The sequence below is a fragment of the Peromyscus eremicus genome, chromosome 18, assembly GCF_949786415.1.
Source record: "Peromyscus eremicus chromosome 18, PerEre_H2_v1, whole genome shotgun sequence".
Taxonomy (NCBI): domain Eukaryota; kingdom Metazoa; phylum Chordata; class Mammalia; order Rodentia; family Cricetidae; genus Peromyscus; species Peromyscus eremicus.
In genome coordinates, this window is record NC_081434.1 from 1,190,036 (window position 1) to 1,207,296 (window position 17,261).

General features: G+C 41.8%; 1 protein-coding gene across 1 annotated transcript; it reads left to right on the top strand.

Moving 5' to 3' along the window:
* The first annotated feature begins 5,680 nt into the window (after positions 1-5,680).
* Positions 5,681-6,625, top strand: LOC131895332 (olfactory receptor 6C4-like). Its single transcript, XM_059245775.1, has one exon. It carries the CDS (start codon positions 5,687-5,689, stop codon positions 6,623-6,625), a length of 939 nt encoding a protein of 312 aa, XP_059101758.1. The 5' UTR covers positions 5,681-5,686.
* Positions 6,626-17,261: the final 10,636 nt, after the last annotated feature.

A 17,261-nucleotide genomic window follows, 5' to 3' on the forward strand; every position in this document is an offset into this window, starting at 1 on the left:
GAGGATGTTGAAGAGGATGCTGAGAAAAAGCCTGGGAACTTCAGCTGCTGCTGACTCTCACCCAAAAAAAAAAAAAAAAAAAAAAAAAAAAAAAAAAAAAAAAAAAAAAAAAAAAAAAAACCTCCCAAAGAGGAAGAAAATCCAGAGAAGATGAGGCACACTTGCAGATCCTCTTGCTGTTGCAAAATTTCTCAGACAAGTCTGTTCCACTCACCCAGGCAGGAGCTAGGAGCAAAAAGCTGGGGGGCAAAAGCAGCTTCCTTCAAGAAGGGGGCTGAGGACGTGGACAGAAAACTGAGTGAGCAGACAGAGAACAAATAATCTGGGTCCACCCAGAGGCAGAAAGTGAGTGGAATAGGCAAGAGCAGGAGACAGGAGCACAGATCTGAGGACCACAAAGGGCTGTGGAGCTTTTACCTGCAGATGGATCCCCACAGCCCTCAGAGTGCCCCTCCCTGGAGCACACCACAGCAGATCAATTCCCTGAGGAGCTAATTCTCAACAGAGGGAGGAAAGTGGAGGAAGATGGGGAAAAGGAGAAGCAGGGAGGAAGTGGCTTCCCCTTCATTGTGCCTACCCCTAAGCTCCCTGCTGTTGGGCCTGGGTCTGGCTGGTCCTCCTCCTCACACCCAAGCACAAAGGGGAAAGCTCATGTGGAGGGAGGATGGTCTGTACAGAGTCCTTCTGCTAAGCACCAAGTGAGCTGGGCTCAGAAACCCTGTGCTCAACTCCTTGGTTGGTTTCTCTAGGTGGGATTGTCAGCCATTGCCCCAAGGTCTGCAAAGCCTTTCCTGCTCTCAGAATTAGTCCTTAGCATTCTTCCCATTCCTGGAAAACACCTTTTCTCCCAGTGCTGGAGATGGAACACGTGGCCTTGTGGAATTTTGGTTGGCTTCTTGCGCTGGACTGTACCCACAACACTCCCAGGCCTGGCAAGCATTTGTAAACCCTTTTGTAAAATAGTGTTAATCCCTAGAGAAAATAACTATTGAAATAACAAGGAGGCTGACTCTGGAAGAACTCCCAGCCCAACACGGGCCTTTGACTTACCATCTAGCTACAGAGAGAAGCAGTAGCCTCTGAGTGTCAGAAATGGGAAATACTCTTTAGATCTCAGCCAGAAAAGACAGCACTCACAAGAGCAGATGACAGAGGGACATGAGAGGATGCCCAGTGAATCAAGACTAGAGAAATAGGGCAGGTCCTTTCAATGATGTCACTTAATAAGAAAAACATGGCCATAGCTTGGAACCCAGTTAGATAATCAAGAAATATCTTCCTATTCAAGGTAGTCTGTTGTCTATTTGGCTCATTTTCCACTTGGGTGTGAAGATGTGAGAAAGAGTCCAAATGAGGGACTAGGGAGAGGGCTCTGCAGTTAAGAGTGCTTGCTGCTCCTACAGAGGTCTGGAGTTCAATTCCCAGTACCCACATAGTCAACTCCCAGCCAGTCTGTTCCAGGGGATCCAACACACCCTCCTCAGGCACTGCATACACATTATACACAGACATACATGCAGACAAAACACCCAAACATATAAAATAAAAATTTTTTAAAAAAATTACAAGTGAGTCTTGATAAGCACACTATAGCATGCACGCATGTGCACACACGGGCATACACACACACACACACACACACACACACACACACACACACGATTAATTAATTATCAATTAATTTTTAAAGCGTGAGAACCAGAAAGATGCATCAGAAATTAATAGCATGAACTGCTCTTCCAAAGGACCCATTAGAGTCCTGCCCACCCCCATCAGATGACTCACAACCACCTGTAATTCTAGCTCTAGGTGATACAACACCTTCTTATGGCTTCTACAGACAACTCACTCATGCTGGAGAGACGGCTCGGGATTTAAGAGCACTGGCTACTTCCAATACCTACACATAGACACCTAATTAAAAATAAAATAAAACCTTTAAAAAAGACTTCTTGTACATGACAATGTTCAGTTTTGCCTGTACAAAGCACATTTTGACTAGACAAGGGGATTGTGATATCATAATGCTCACTTGTGTCTTCCCAATGCTGCCTTGTGGCATCAGAGTGCTCCAATGTGTCATCACTACATTTTCTGGTCTGGTCATAATGTGACTACAGAATGCTCCCTGTGCCATCACGGTGCTCCAATGTATCATCAGTATGCCTCAAGGTCTGAAACTGAGAATGCTGGGAAGGAGAGCACAGTCAAGGAGTCACCAGTGAGACACACAGGAAGCAAGATAAGAATGCCACAGTGAGAAAAGGTATCAGTATGTGAGTACACATAGATAAGAGTTATGGCTTAATTTAAGAGTAAGAGCTAGTTAATAATAAGCCTACACTACAGGCTGAGCATTTATAAGTAATATTAAGCCTCTGAGTCAATTATTTAGGAAGCAGCTGCTGGGTATTTGGGAACAAGCAGGCAGGAGAGAAACTTCCACATGCATGACATTACACACAGAGAAAGAGAACTTAGAACACACAGCTCTAAATGTGATGTCTCCATCAAATGTCTTCCCTTAAGAGCTCAGGGAATGCCATGGAAGAGGAGTCAGGAGTGGGGGAGACAGAGGGGATGGAGAGCACGAGGAGAACAAGGCCCTCTAAGTCAACTGAGCAAAGCTCATATGAACTCAGAAGACTGGAGCAGCAATCAGAGGTCCTACGTGGGTCAGCACAGCCCCCTGCATACACACTATAGCTTTCAGTTTAATACTTTTATGGGACTCCTGAACATGTGAATGAGTGGGTCTCTGCTTGTGCCTTCTCTTGTGGATCTTTTATTTTTCAGTTGACTTGTCCAACTGCAATAGGATGGGTTTTATCTTATTATATTTTGATTTGTTATATTTTGTTGTTCTCTCTTAGAAGCCTGTTATTTTCTAATGAGAGACAGAAAGGGAGTGGATCCAGATGAGAGATGGGGAGGGTAGGAACTGAGAGAAGTAGAGGGAGGAAAAACTGTATTCAGATTATATTCTATGAGAAAATGAGAAAAGAGTCTATGTTTAATGAAAGAGAAAAATGTAAAAAAAAAATCTCACTTCTTCAAGATTCCATATAGAATGACAATCAGCTGAGACATTAAGACCCATGGACTGAACAACTATTGGATTCTTGGCCTTCCTTTTGGGAGGCAGCCATTGTTGGTCCAGTCCAACCACAGCCCTTAAGCCACTCTAGTAAAATCCACAATGTGTGTGTGTGTATGTGTGAGCCATGTATATACACACACAACAACAACAACAACAACAAAAACAACAACACTATCAGTTCTGTTTTCTTAGAGAGCCCTGGGCAAAACACTTCACTTTCTCTCACTTCCACGGTTATTGCTTCAGTTCCCACAAGGCTATTACTCTGACTCATACATGGAGGCAGCTTCCTCATGGGTCTGTTTGGAGCATCTTCTCTAGTTACCTGTTAGATTTAATTCCCAGTACCATTTTTGAGAGAGGCTAATTAGCACTTCCTGGGCCTGAGTCTCAAGGCAATCCCTTATCCTCCAATGGTCTCTGTTGAGTAAATTAAACAAGAAGTACATTATTGAATCTGATATAAAGTTGGAAAGACGCCCATCACCACCCTTCAGACAAAATACAAGCAGTGAGACTCTCAAGAGCTCACTGTTCCTGTATCCTGTTGCTTTCAATAGGCAGCATCTTTGGGAATTACAGGTGGAGTCTGTGTGGACCAATGAAAGGGGCAGTAAGTGACCAAGACGAGGAGATCTAGAATCTTTCTTTCAGACAACCTCCCCAGAAGCCTGTACCTGTGCTTTGTGAGAAAGGAGTGCACATGTTTTGTTCAGATAGGAATGTTCCAATGTGTTACAAATTCCATCTACATCTGATGTCTCCATTCTGACTCACAGCACCAAGAATCCAGAAGTCTGAATGTGTGCTTTCTGAGAAATCCAGGAACAGGTTAGTATTAAAAACTAAGTTTTAGCCAGGCAGTGGTGGTGCACCCCTTTAATTCCAGCAATCAAGAGGCAGAGGCAGGAGGATCTCTGTGAGTTCCAGGCCAGCATGGTCTATAGAGCGAGTTCCAGGACAGGCTCCAAAGCTACACAGAGTAACCCTGTCTCAAAAAAAAAAACTACATTTTAGTCCTAGTTACTATTCCAGCATCCATGCTCATCCAACCTCTCCATTCGGACTCACCCCACCTAACATCCAGAGGCAAATCCCTCAGTACCTTTCCTGTGTTAAAAAGTGAGTATGTTCACCCTTCCTTGGGGCTAAAGACATCTGAATAAGAATGTTTTCTACTACACTTTCTGCAACTTTTGTTATTAAAGAACACATTTTGACCTGTTTTAAACATTTCTAATAGTCAAGGTAACCATGAAGTAAAAAGAAAAGTCTTTACACAAAAGAACTACTCCTGGACAATGGGATTTTTCCAAACGCTAGTCTGTGCACACAAAGATAGAATCACACTGTGTGGTGGGGGACAGCTTGCTATTTTAATGATATATTATATTTGTATCAAAGTCACAAAATATATTTTAATGATATATTATAGTTGTATCAAAGTCACAAAATATAAATTCCCTATATTATTCCACCATAGAAACAATTATAATTTTGTCATTTACCTACTCATATAATTTTATTGTTTACAATATTTTATTAACAGAAGAATGAAATGAAAATATGTGCACATTGACCTGTGTGTGCTTGTGCTGATTCCATTAGATTCTGAATCCATTCATATCTGATTAGATATGAATATGAAGCTTTGAAAGAAAAAGCAGAGAAATTATCCAAAAGCAAAATACTAATGAAGAGAAGGTGTTCCAGAAACCCAACTACCACGAGAAAACCTTTCCAAAGTCTCCTCTAACAGAGTTAGCAAACACTGAAAGAGCCTGTGGGAGAGCTTGGGAAACCCTTCCTAAAAATATTGAAAATCTTGAATAACAATCCCATTACAGTAAAACAGTAAAACAAAAAAGGAGAGAGAGAGAGAGAGAGAGAGAGAGAGAGAGAGAGAAAGAAGGAAAGAAAGAAAGAAAGAAAGAAAGAAAGAAAGAAAGAAAGAAAGAAAGAAAGAAAGAAAAAGAAAGAGGTTCATCAGAATTCAGTATTTGAAGGGTTTCTTTTTTTAAGTTCTGTCCTAGGCACAAAACCTAAAACACATAAACAGGGGGGTGAGAAGGAGATAGAGACAGGGAGATGGAGAGAGAATGGGACTCTATCCTGCCCTGCACTGTGGGTTGTTAGCAAACAGAGATTAAAGCAGAATAGAATATATAGAGTAAAGCAGGTGGCAAATGTGTTGGAGATGGCAGCAATAGAGTGGATCATCAAGACACTAAGGCTGGGGAGAGATGGGAGGCGCTGCCACATCCTCTGAGATTTGAAGTAAGAATAAGGCATAAAAAGGAAAACTGAAGAAGATGCACCCAGGAAAGCCCAGTTGGCCATGGCACTGCTCTCAACCAAGGCATTGGATGTACATTTTAAGAGAGACTTTGTGAAAAAAAAAAAAAGAGAGAGAGAGACTTTGTGAAGGGAAAGTTTCAAACAAGCAGACATAGTGTTTGGATCCAGATGGATTTCCTAAAAGAAAACTTTCAGGAGAACTCTGAGACTTCCTCTCCATCCTGCTAAGTTCTGTTCACCTTCATCACCCATTTCTCTCTTTCTCAGCTTCACAGGGTATCAAAGCGGATGATGAAAAATCAGACTTTCAATGAATTCATTCTCCTGGGACTCACAGATGCACCAGAGCTTCAAATCTGTGTTTTCCTGTTTCTCCTCCTCACATATATTCTCAGCATTATGGGAAATCTCACCATCATCATCCTCACACTGCTGGATTCCCACCTCCAGACACCCATGTACTTCTTCCTCAGGAACTTCTCCTTCCTGGAAATCTCCTTCACATCCACTTTTACTCCTCGAATGCTCTTCAGCATCTCTACAGGAATTAAGACCATCAGCTTTGCTGGCTGCTTCACTCAGTACTTCTTTGTCATCTTCTTTGGAGCCACTGAGTTTTACCTTCTGACTGCCATGTCCTATGACCGCTATGTGGCCATCTGCAAACCCCTGCACTACACCACCATCATGAGCAGCAGGGTCTGCACCCTGCTGGTCCTCTGCTCTTGGCTGAGTGGCTTCCTAATCATCTTATTCCCAATCATCATGACCAGTCAGCTGGACTTCTGTGCATCTAATGTGCTCAATCATTATTACTGTGACTATGGGCCCCTCATAGAAATAGCTTGTTCAGACACAAGGCTGCTGGAACTCTTTGATTTTGTCTTAGCAGTTGTGACCTTGATAGTCACCCTGGTGCTGGTGATTCTCTCCTACACTCGCATCATCAGGACCATTCTGAAGATCCCTTCTGCACAGCAGAGGAAGAAGGCCTTTTCCACATGTTCCTCCCACATGGTTGTCATCTCCCTCTCTTATGGAAGCTGCATCTTCATGTACATAAAGCCTTCAGCAACAGAAGGAGTTGCCTTCAATAAGGGTGTGGCTGTGCTAAGTAACTCAGTTGCCCCTTTACTGAACCCGTTTATTTACACTCTAAGGAATAAGCAAGTAAAACAAGCTTTCAACGATGTGGTCAGAAAAATAGTGCATCTTTATTCGTTTTAGTGGCCTCAAAATAAATGGAAATGTTGGGTGACATTCAGACTATGCCTCCTCTTTGTTGAAGTGATTTCTCAGGGAAGCTTGGTGTGAGCTGGTGTCTACAGTCTGTTTCAAACCAGTTCAAAACTTTCTGCTATCTACCTTTAAAGAATGAGAGGCAGAAAAATTATCTTGGTAGACTGTGTACAGAATACAACTAGCTAAAATTCTTTTGTTTGTCATAAATTGGAGAATCAGCCTAATGACTGCACCTGTATTATTTCAATCATCATCTCTTAACTCCTCAATTGATAATCATCAAAAATGCAAATACACTGTGTCAGAAATTGCTACCTCTTTCTCAGAAGAGATTATTATACTATGCAGAAAATTCTTTTCTAGATCACTTTTCTTTGGGCTTTAAACAATTGGTTTCTAGAGTTTCTTACTCTGATAATTCTTAAGATTACCTCTCTGAGCCGGGCAGTGATGGTGCACACCTTTAATCCCAGCACTCAGAAAACAGAGCCAGTAGGATCTCTGTGAGTTCAAGGCCAGGCTGGTTTACAGAGTGAGATCCAGGACAGGTACCAAAACTACACAAAGAAACCCTCTCTCAAAAAAAAAATTTAAATTGAAAAAAAAAAAAAAAGATTGCCTCTCTGGCTGAGGAGATGGCTCAGCAGATAAAGTGCTGGCTTTGAAAATCTGAACCTGTGTTCAGATTCCCAGCACTTATGTACTAGCTGGGCATGGTGGCTTACACCAGTAACCCTAACATGCAAGGAAGAGTCAAAGACAAGCTGATTCCAAATATCACTGGTCATTGACCTAAAAGGGAAGCCACAGGTTCAGTGAGAAATCCTGTCTCAAATAATAAGTTGGCAAGCCATTGAGGAAAGACACCAGATGTCAACATCTGGCCTCTACACCCTCACATATAGGCAAGTACATACACACGGGGGGGGGGGGGGGGGGTGTTAAGACATCTCTTTAAACATACAGACATCTTGCAAAGTCATTTCCTATTATACAGCATTAGGTTTCATGAGTACTCCCAAAAACATTTCTAACTGTTTCCTGAGAACAAAATGAAAACACTTATGATGGAATTATCTGGACTCTTTTTAAAGGAAGACTCAGAAAAAGAAAATTCTTAGGCAATCTTGGTGGTAATAGAAATCTGCTAAGAGACAGCAAAGCAAGGGCATGCTTGAGATTTAGAGAAAACATAAAAGATGGTTTGTGGAGAAGTTAGGGTGAGTATTTAGGGTGCTTTGCCATGTTCTACTATATCCACAATACCCAGCATTTAAGAACTCTTGAATGCTTCTTTGGCCTTGCCAATCATTGTAATCATGGCAGCCTGAGTTCCTGTATACACAGAGCCATCTGGGTTCTAATAGGTCAGTTCCCATTGTCTCCACGCCCACTCCTCCTACTATTATCCTTTGGGAACAAAAACCATCACTGAATCTTGGTGGTTCTGGTGCCTCCTCAAAAACATCAACCTCATACCCTGGGTAGATGTAGGGCCTCATAAGAGGCAAATATTTTAGTGACTCTCATGCTCTTATGTATCCATTATATCACTCTTACTTTACTCTATCCCTTTGTTCATTCCTTTATCATCTTTCATTGAAATTAAGGTATTACCATATCACTGAACATTGGACATCACTTTTTCTAAGTTCTAAGAGCAACCTCAGTCCTTACTGGAAGGTGAGACCCATACTTTGAGAAAATGCTCTCAAGTAAATTCTAGTCTACCTAGTTTTCCATAGTGGACTCTTAATAAAAACCTAATCCCAAGAGCATACTTCTGACTCCTGCTGGGACAAGTCATCCAGTCACTAAAATTCTTTCACTATGTAGGATCATTCCTCCTTAACTAAATCCTGTATGTCTCCAACTAGATTATAAGGGGTTTCACCCTAATACCACAATCCCGCTTATACAGACACATTTTGTGTTTATTGATAACTGTTTTTAAAATGATTGCTCTTGCAGCATGCTGGAGGAGGCCAGAGAGAAATGGAGGGTGACACAAACACAAATTTCCATGAAAATACAATCTTAATATTATTCCTGAAGAACCTGAAGAACTACTTCCCCATTCTCTGCAAGTCTGAACCCTTTCCTTGAAAATATATAGGTCATTAAGGGGTTTGAAATCTATGCTCCCATTTTGGAGGTTGTCACACACTTGAGAACTGATGTCTCTGAACTGGTGAATCTCTATGGTGCCTCACAGATAGTAAATCATTATACAGAAAGGAAAAGCCTGCAAATCAGAGCTTCTCTAAGTAGGTGACCCAAAACCATAGTTTCTAAATCATTGAGTGAGTACTATACCACCCCAGGTACTCCCTCTTGTTCATTCTGAGGAAATAATAGAATAAAACACCTTTCTTTTTTTTTCCAGGAGCTGAGGGCCGAACCCAGGGCCTTGGGCTTGCTAGGCAAGTGCTCTACTACTGAGCTAAATCCTCAACCCCCAAAACACCTTTCTTAATATATTTGCTTTATATGTTACTAGGCTTCATAAAAATATTTTCATATTCATGCACCCATACTGTATTAAGGTTTCTGTTGCTGTGAAGTGACCACGGCAACTCTCACAGAGGAAAACATTTAATTGAGGTGGCGACACACAGTTTCAGAGGTTTAGTCCATTGTCATCATGGCAGGAAACATGGCAGCTGGGAGTATGGCTCAGTGCATGCAGGCATGGTGCTGGAGAGAGAGCTGAGAGTTCTACATCTTACACAGGCAACAGGGAGTGAACTGAGACATTGGCTGTGGCTTGAGCATATATAAGACCACAAAGCCTGCCCCCACAGTGACACACTGCCTGCAACAAGGCCACACCCACTCCAACAAAGCCACACCTCCTCATAGTGTCACTCCCTTTGGGGGTCATTTTCTTTCAAACCACTACATTCCACTCCCTGGCCCACAAAGGCTTGAAGCCATATCATAATACAAAAATGCATTCAGTCCAACATCAAAAGTCTCTGTGGTGGTTGGAAAGAAAATGGTCCCCAAAGTGGCACTATTAGGAGGTATGGCCTTGGTGTAGGAAGTGTAGCACTATGGGGACAGGCCTGAGGTCTCTTTGGCTCAAGCTTCCCTCAATGTGACTGTCAGTCAACTTCGTGTTGCCTTCAAGATGTAGCAATCTCAACTCCAGCCCCATGTCTGTCTGTACACCACCATGCTTCCTGTTACGACAATAATTGACTGAACCTCTGAAACTGTAAGCGAGCCCCCTCGATTAAGTGTTTCCTTTATAAGAGTTGCTGTGGTCATGGCGTCTTTTCACAGCAATAAAAACCCAAACTAAGACAGTCCCATAGTCTACCATAGTCTCCACAATGTTTAAAAGTCCAAAGTTCAAAGTCTCTTCAGAGATGCATACAATGTCTTAACTGTAATCCCCTATAAAATCAAAATCAAATACTTCCAACATATAATGGCACTGGAAAAATATTACTATTCCAAAATGTAGGGAAGGATGCATAGTGAGAAAATATCCAAAGAAAGACCAAAAACCAGATGGGCAAATGCCAAATGCTGAATCTCCATATCTGATGACAAAACACTCCTCAGATTTCCAACTCCTTTCACCTTGGTTGACTGCAACTTCTTTCTCTTAAACTGGTTCCACTTCCTGTTAGCAGCTTTCCTCAGCAGGTATCCATGGCTCTGGCACCTCTAATATCTTGGGGTCTCCAAGGCAATCAAGGCTTCAGCTTTATAGCTTCACACTGTGGCCTCTCCATTTAGGAACACCGTGACACATGCCTGGCCTCAGCAACTTTCCTTAGCTGAGGAGGCAAATTCCATAGCCCCTTTCTTCTATCCTTAAAGCCAGAACTGTGTGGCCAAAGATGCCAAGTTCTGATGCTTACTGGGGCCAGAACATGGCTCCCTTGTTCAACTACATCTTCAATAACTTTCTGTTTTCAGTGGTTTCCTTCACTGCCTAAGCTTGGCTGTCCTGAAACTGGATCTGTAGACCAGGCTGGCCTCAAACTCAGAGACCTTTCAATTATATCTTCACCAGATTTCTGGTTTTGATGGTTACCTTCACTTCCTAAGGCTGTCCTGGAAGCTGCTCTCTAGACCAGACTGGCCTCAAACTCAGATCTACCACTCTCTGCCTCTGGAGTGCTGGGATTAAAGGCATGCACCCCCACACCTGTCTCTAAGCTTTTCTTTAATTCCTTTTCACAAGTTGGAAATGTACCAGTGTGGGATCTTGTCCTGAGGTCACTGCTCCCTTTATTCCATTTCTTAATCTGCACTTTTCTATATGAAATAAAACTTGAAAATCACTCAGAAGTGTCCAGAGCCTCTGACAGGAATTCCTGGACATCTTTCACAGGGACTATAAAACCCTAAAATGAAGGAGATGCTCCACAGCAGGAGAGACCAGAGCTGCCCTGTCTGCCTCTGTCTCCCTCCCTCTCTCCATCTCTGTGTCTGTTTATCATTCTCACTCTCTTTTCAACATCTTTTCCTTTTTCCCAAACCCAGCAACACAACAGGTGAGCTGGGTTAAACAAGTGCTGTTTGTGACACTCTATGGTCTCAGTTTGGACATACACAGCAATAGCACCTAGTAAATCCATTCCAAAACTCTTATACTGTGACAGCAATTCCAGTGCAAAGTCCAAATAGAAACTACAAAGGAGGGCCAAGTCTGAAGGCTTACAACATGTTCATATAAGAGTTCACATTCTCAAGGCATGACATCCAGAGTCTAGATACAAGTAAGTGGGTGCATGGCTCCCTCTAGTGGGACATCGTGTTCTTGCAATATTACACACACCTTGCTCTATGGCTTTTAAAGATAATAATTACAAAATACTTTAAATAAAAAGGTTAAACAACTTAAAGTTCTCCTGTGATTCCATCACTGCTTGAAGAATCACCTAAGCAAGCATTGCTCTCAAATGCAGACTGTTTCACTTTTGAGAAAATGTCAAACATTGCCTACCTCTTTGCCTGCCCAAAAATCAATCTACAGGGGATCAGAGGCTTTAATGTACAACTTAAAACTTTGAAACTGCTAGGGAGAATATAAGTAAAACACTTCAATATATAAGTATGGGCAAGTACTCTAACAAGGGCTCCAATATCACAGGAAATCATCCCAAGAATTGAGAGAGGGCAATAGATTAAAGTAATTCCACACAACAAAGGAAATTATCACAAGTCTCCTTTTTAAAATAGCCAACTATATCTCACACGGGAGATTGATATCTAAGATATATAAAGAATTACAAAAGTCAAATACAAAAAAATTATCAATACAATCAATAAATGAACTAATGGAGTATATAGTTCTCAAAAGAAGAAATACAAATGACCAAAGGGGTACTTGAAAAATGTCAAACATCCTTGGCCATCAAGGAAATACAAATTGAAATTGCTTTGAAATTCCACCTCACCTTAGTCAGGATGGCTATCATCAAGAAAACAAATGATGACAGATTCTGTCAAAGATGTCAGGAAGGAAGAATCCTGATGCTGAGGATGAGAGTGTAAGCTGATGCAGCCACTGAGAATCAACAAGGGGCCTGTGTTATTTCCCTGAACAGCAAACAGCCATGTAGAGATGGCAAGGTCTATGTCAGCTTGCAGTTCAAGATACCACAGTCTATCATGACAGAGGAGGCAAGATCAGCAAAAGGTAAGATAGTAAGAATAGTAAGATAAGATAAGAAGGAAGGTAAGGTAAAGATAAACAAAATTGATCATCTTTAACTAGAATAAGTAAAAGATTCAAATAAACAAAATCATAAATGAATCACTAAACTACAGAAATGTAAACCATCAGAAGATCTTGTAAAATATTATACATCAACTAATTGAATCACATAGAAGAAATGTACTATCCACAAAGACTGGCCTGGGGCAAAATGGTATGTCTAAAAAAAAAAAAAAAAAACCTGTGGAGTGTAGGGAGATGGTGTCAGTAACAGAAAGTCTCCTAAGAAATAAATGATAGATGTTTGAGGTTATTAAGTGTCAATTACCTTTATATAATCTTTGGGCATTAAACATGTGTCCTGAAATGCCACACTGTATCCCATAGTATGTATGATTGTATGTCAAAACAATAAGTTAATATTAAGACTATAAAATAAGGGCCATTGAGATGGCTCAGTTGTATGTCATCACAGTGCTCCACTCTTCCATCAAAAAAATGTTCCCATTTTTACATAGCGATGACCCATTGGGACACCACAATGGTGCATTCTGATATTACAACTTGACTGTAACAACATTATGATACACTATGTCATGGCACTGAATCTGGTTCCCAGGACCCACATCAAGTAACTTACAACTGTTGTAACTACAGGCAACTGCACTCCTGTGCTGACACAGACACACACACATATACATAATTAAAAATAAAATCAATCTTTAAAAATATTCTCTTTCATGTAACAATGATCGATCATGCCATTAGAGATACATTTTAATATCACAGTTCAACTACAGTGTCACGATGTTCACTTTTATCATCACAATGCTCCATGGTGTCATCGCAAAATATTTCATTACTCAATGGTGCACTGTGGATTCAAAGAGCCAATGTGACCTCACAATGCTCTCTCATGACATCACAATTCTCAATTTTGTCTGCATGATACTCCATTCTGCCATCACAATGCTGTTTCATTACACAACAGTGCTCAGTTTTCTGTCACAAAGATGCATTGTGATAACACGGCTCAACCATGATATCACAATACAATGCCTTCACAATACTCAACTGTTTTTAGATAACAATGTCCCATAAACCATCACAGTGATGTGTTTGAAATCACAGCTCCATTGTGACATCAAAATGCCACATTCTGTATTACAGGGCTCAACCTTGTCTTCACAATCCTTCCTTATGCCACCACAATGCTCCATGTTAGCATATCAGTGCTCAGTTGGGCCATCACAGTGGTGCATTGTAGTATCACATCTCCAGTATGACATCACAATGCTCCAATGGGCCAATACAATACTGCAATGTGACATCACAATGCACCATTGTGCTGAAACAATTTTTCATTGTGACATCATAGCTCCTAAGTGAGGTTCTTCACTGTGACACCACTAGGCTCCATTCAATGTCAATATGATGTCATCACACCACATTCTGCCCTCACAGTCCTTCATGTGCCACCACAATCCTCCATTTACATAACAATGCTCATCGTGATATCACAACTCCTTTGTAATCTAACAGTGCTCCATTGTAGCATCATAGTGCTGCACTGTGATGTCACTGGTTCTACTGCTATATCACAATGATCTGTTGTGCCATTATAACTCTCCACTTTATATGGCAAAGCTCATTTATGCCATCACATGGTGAATTTTGACATCACAGCTCCACTCTAACATTAAAGTGCTCCATTGTGACATTGAATCATCAAATTTGCCATCAAATGTTACACTGTACCATCAAAATGCTCCATTGTGTCATCTCAGACATTGTGTCATCACATTATGACATCACAACACTCAACTGTGCCAACATGAAGCTACCTTGTGATATCACACTCTATCATGACATTAGGATGTTCCACATTGACAACACAATGTTTCATTGTACCATCACATTACTTCATATTTATATGAAAGTGCTCAATTGGGCCACTACAATGGTGCATTGTGACATCTCAGAACCATTTTCACATCTTAATGCTCCATTTTTTCATAACAATCATCAACTTTGCCATCACAGTAGTACATTTTGGCTTCACATCTCCACTATCATATCACAATGTTATATTGTGACATCATGTTGTTCCGTTTTACTTTAACATTGCTGCATTGTGCCATTGAAGCTCCCCTGTGAAACCACAAGGCTCAATATTGCCTTTGTGATGCTGCTTTTCAGCAAAGATAAAATTCCAGATACCATGTCAATGCTCTACTGTGACATTACCTTAGTCCCAACTGAATGCTCCATTGTTGTATCACAATGTTCCATTACTGCCATCAGGATATATCAGGGAAGGTGGCACAGATAATAGGCAGGTATGATCTGCTAGAATCCCCAGGGAATAAGCTAAGGAAAGTAAGATAACAGTTATCAAAAAGAGGTGGGTAGCAGTTTAAACTCTGCAGTTTAATAAAATGGGAAATTTTACAAAGTAAATGGGGTAGGGGGGATCAAGTTTGGCTCAGAGGAATTGGCAGGTATGAGGAGCTAGTTCTCCCAGTGAGAAAGGGTGACTGCAGCCATGATTAAGACAGAGAGCCTCAGAAAAGCAGTATAGTACTTAAGTAACAGATTCTTTAAGAGAAAAAAGAGGAGGAAAAGTTGTGCAGAGCATCGGCAAAAAAGAAGACTGATGCCGGAAAAACCTCTTCTCTCACAGGAGCAGCAGCCAGGTGCTCTGTCACCCCAGATCCACGAGTCACACTCATGGGAAACTCAGAGCAAGTGTCACAAGACTACAGGCAGAAACATGTCAACAGAACAACCTCTAAATAGGGGAGAGAAACTGAGTCAGCATCATTGAATCACACAGAATTCGTTGAACTGGAAACCTGGTCAGAGCCAAAGTCTGCAGGGGAACAGAGACAAGGATTCCAAGCACCATGCTGGAGGACTGCCTGGAGGAGGGACCAACATTCACAAATGGATTCCTGTAGGACCACCCTGAGTTGTGATGAGTACCTATGACCTGACTTCATGATGGATAGCTCACCGATGGGACCAGCATCTGTGACCCCACCTTGCAAAGAACTATCTAGAAGAATGATAGACATCTGAGAGCCTCTTAATATCCTTCTGCTTCACTTTTTGCTCTCTCTCTCTCTCTCTCTCTCTCATTGTTAACAGTAGCCCTGCCATGGCCTGGATGCTCTCCTGTCTTGAAATTTCCTCCACCAAACCGATTAGTCCATCAACCTTTCAATTCAGTCCTCACTCATGTTCTCAGGACACTGGCAGAATGAAACCAGATTCTTTCCCATATGATCGTATTCATGGCCCCAGCCCAGTTCCCATGGAGTCTGCACTGGTTGTTTTTCCTGTTGTTGTTGTTGTTGTTGTTGTTGTTGTTGTTGTTTCAAAATGAAACAAGCTATGTATTTATCCGGAAGAAGAAACCTCAGTTGAGAAGATCCCTCCATCAGATTACCTATTGGCAAATCTGTGGGGGCATTTTCTTGATTATTGATTTATGGGATGCCCAAGCCAAATGGGGGTGGTGCCACCCTGGGCAGGTGGTCCTGGGTTATATAAGAACACAAGATGAGCAAACCATAGATACAAAGCCAGTAAGCAAAGTTCCCTCATGTTTCTGCTTCAGTTTTTGCGTCCCGGTCCCTGCCTTGAGTTTCTACCTGGACTTCCCTTCATGGTGAACTGTAAGCCATAAGATGAAATAAATGAACCCTTTCCCTCCCGAGTTGCTTTTGGTCATAGTCTTTATCAAAGTGATAGAAACAAAACAGAGTCCTTGTTCCCCTGTGAAACCTCATGAGCTGGGTCTCCCACCAGAATGGCTCATTGATCTCTATTTGTGTCAATCAAGGGATTTTCTAGCCCAAAGTGCCCATCTCCTCTATGTTCTTCCAACAAACCAGTTCCAAGAGCTCAAGAACTGTATGGTCAAGTTTTCCCAGCAGTACCCCCACTTATTGGTACCAAATTTCTGTATTTGTTACGTTTCCTGTTGTGATAAAATGCCCTGGCTAAAGTAACTTAAAGGAGAAAGGGTTTCTTTCAGTTCACAGTTCAAAAGTACTGTCAATTGTGGTGAGATGTCCCAGTGGCAAGATCTTGAAGCAGTTGATCACTGACCCATTGCATCACAGTCAGGAAGCAGGAAACAGTGAATGCTCATAGTCAGCTCCCTTTCTCCTTTTCTTGCAGCCCAGAACCTGAGCCCAGGGAACTGTGATGCCCACTTTTAGAGTGGCTCTTCTACCTCAGTTAACCTAATTAAGATAATCCTTCACAGGCATCCCAGTGGCTTGTCTCCTAGGTAACTCCAGATCCTGTGAAGCCAATAATATCAACCATAATGCCTCTTCTAAGCTGGCATGCCAGACCTTCAGATGAAGGTCCTTCTGAAGAGGTGGAATGTGAGCTGAGACCTGATATATCATCCATAAGCTTTTGGGGATGAGTGTTGGAGCACCACCCTTGATAAGGCCTGGCAAGGAATCTGTCAAGATGAAGCCACTGCCACAACTACTACCTCCAACATCACCTAACTTCTACCTTTATCCTTGCCAAGTCAGACGGATGCCCCAGACCCTGCCTCTTGACCCCCATGGTCCTGAGACCACTTCTACCATAAAAAACCACAACTTAATTTGTCAGAGGGAAGGAGTGAAGCAGGTAAAGCCTCTGACTCAATTCTTCTGTCTTCCATGTCTTCCAGAGGTGCCTCACCTTGGCTGAAGTTAGGCTATGAGTGGAACTTGAGCTATGGGGGAGCTTAGGGAGTTTAATCTTCAGCTGTCTAGACTCCAGAAAGAGAAACACAAGCGTGGTTTTTCTCCCCTCTCCCTTTGACTGAAGGAATAGTCGGTGGAGTGTGTAGAACACCTCTTCTAAGCTGTGTGCCAGTCCCTTCTAAGCCTTAAAGCCATGGCTCTGAGCAAAGCAAAGACTCTTCCT

Coding starts and splice junctions, on each gene's coding strand:
- LOC131895332 (XM_059245775.1), top strand. CDS start 5,687: ATGATGAAAAATCAGACTTTCAATGAATTCATTCTCCTGGGACTCACA.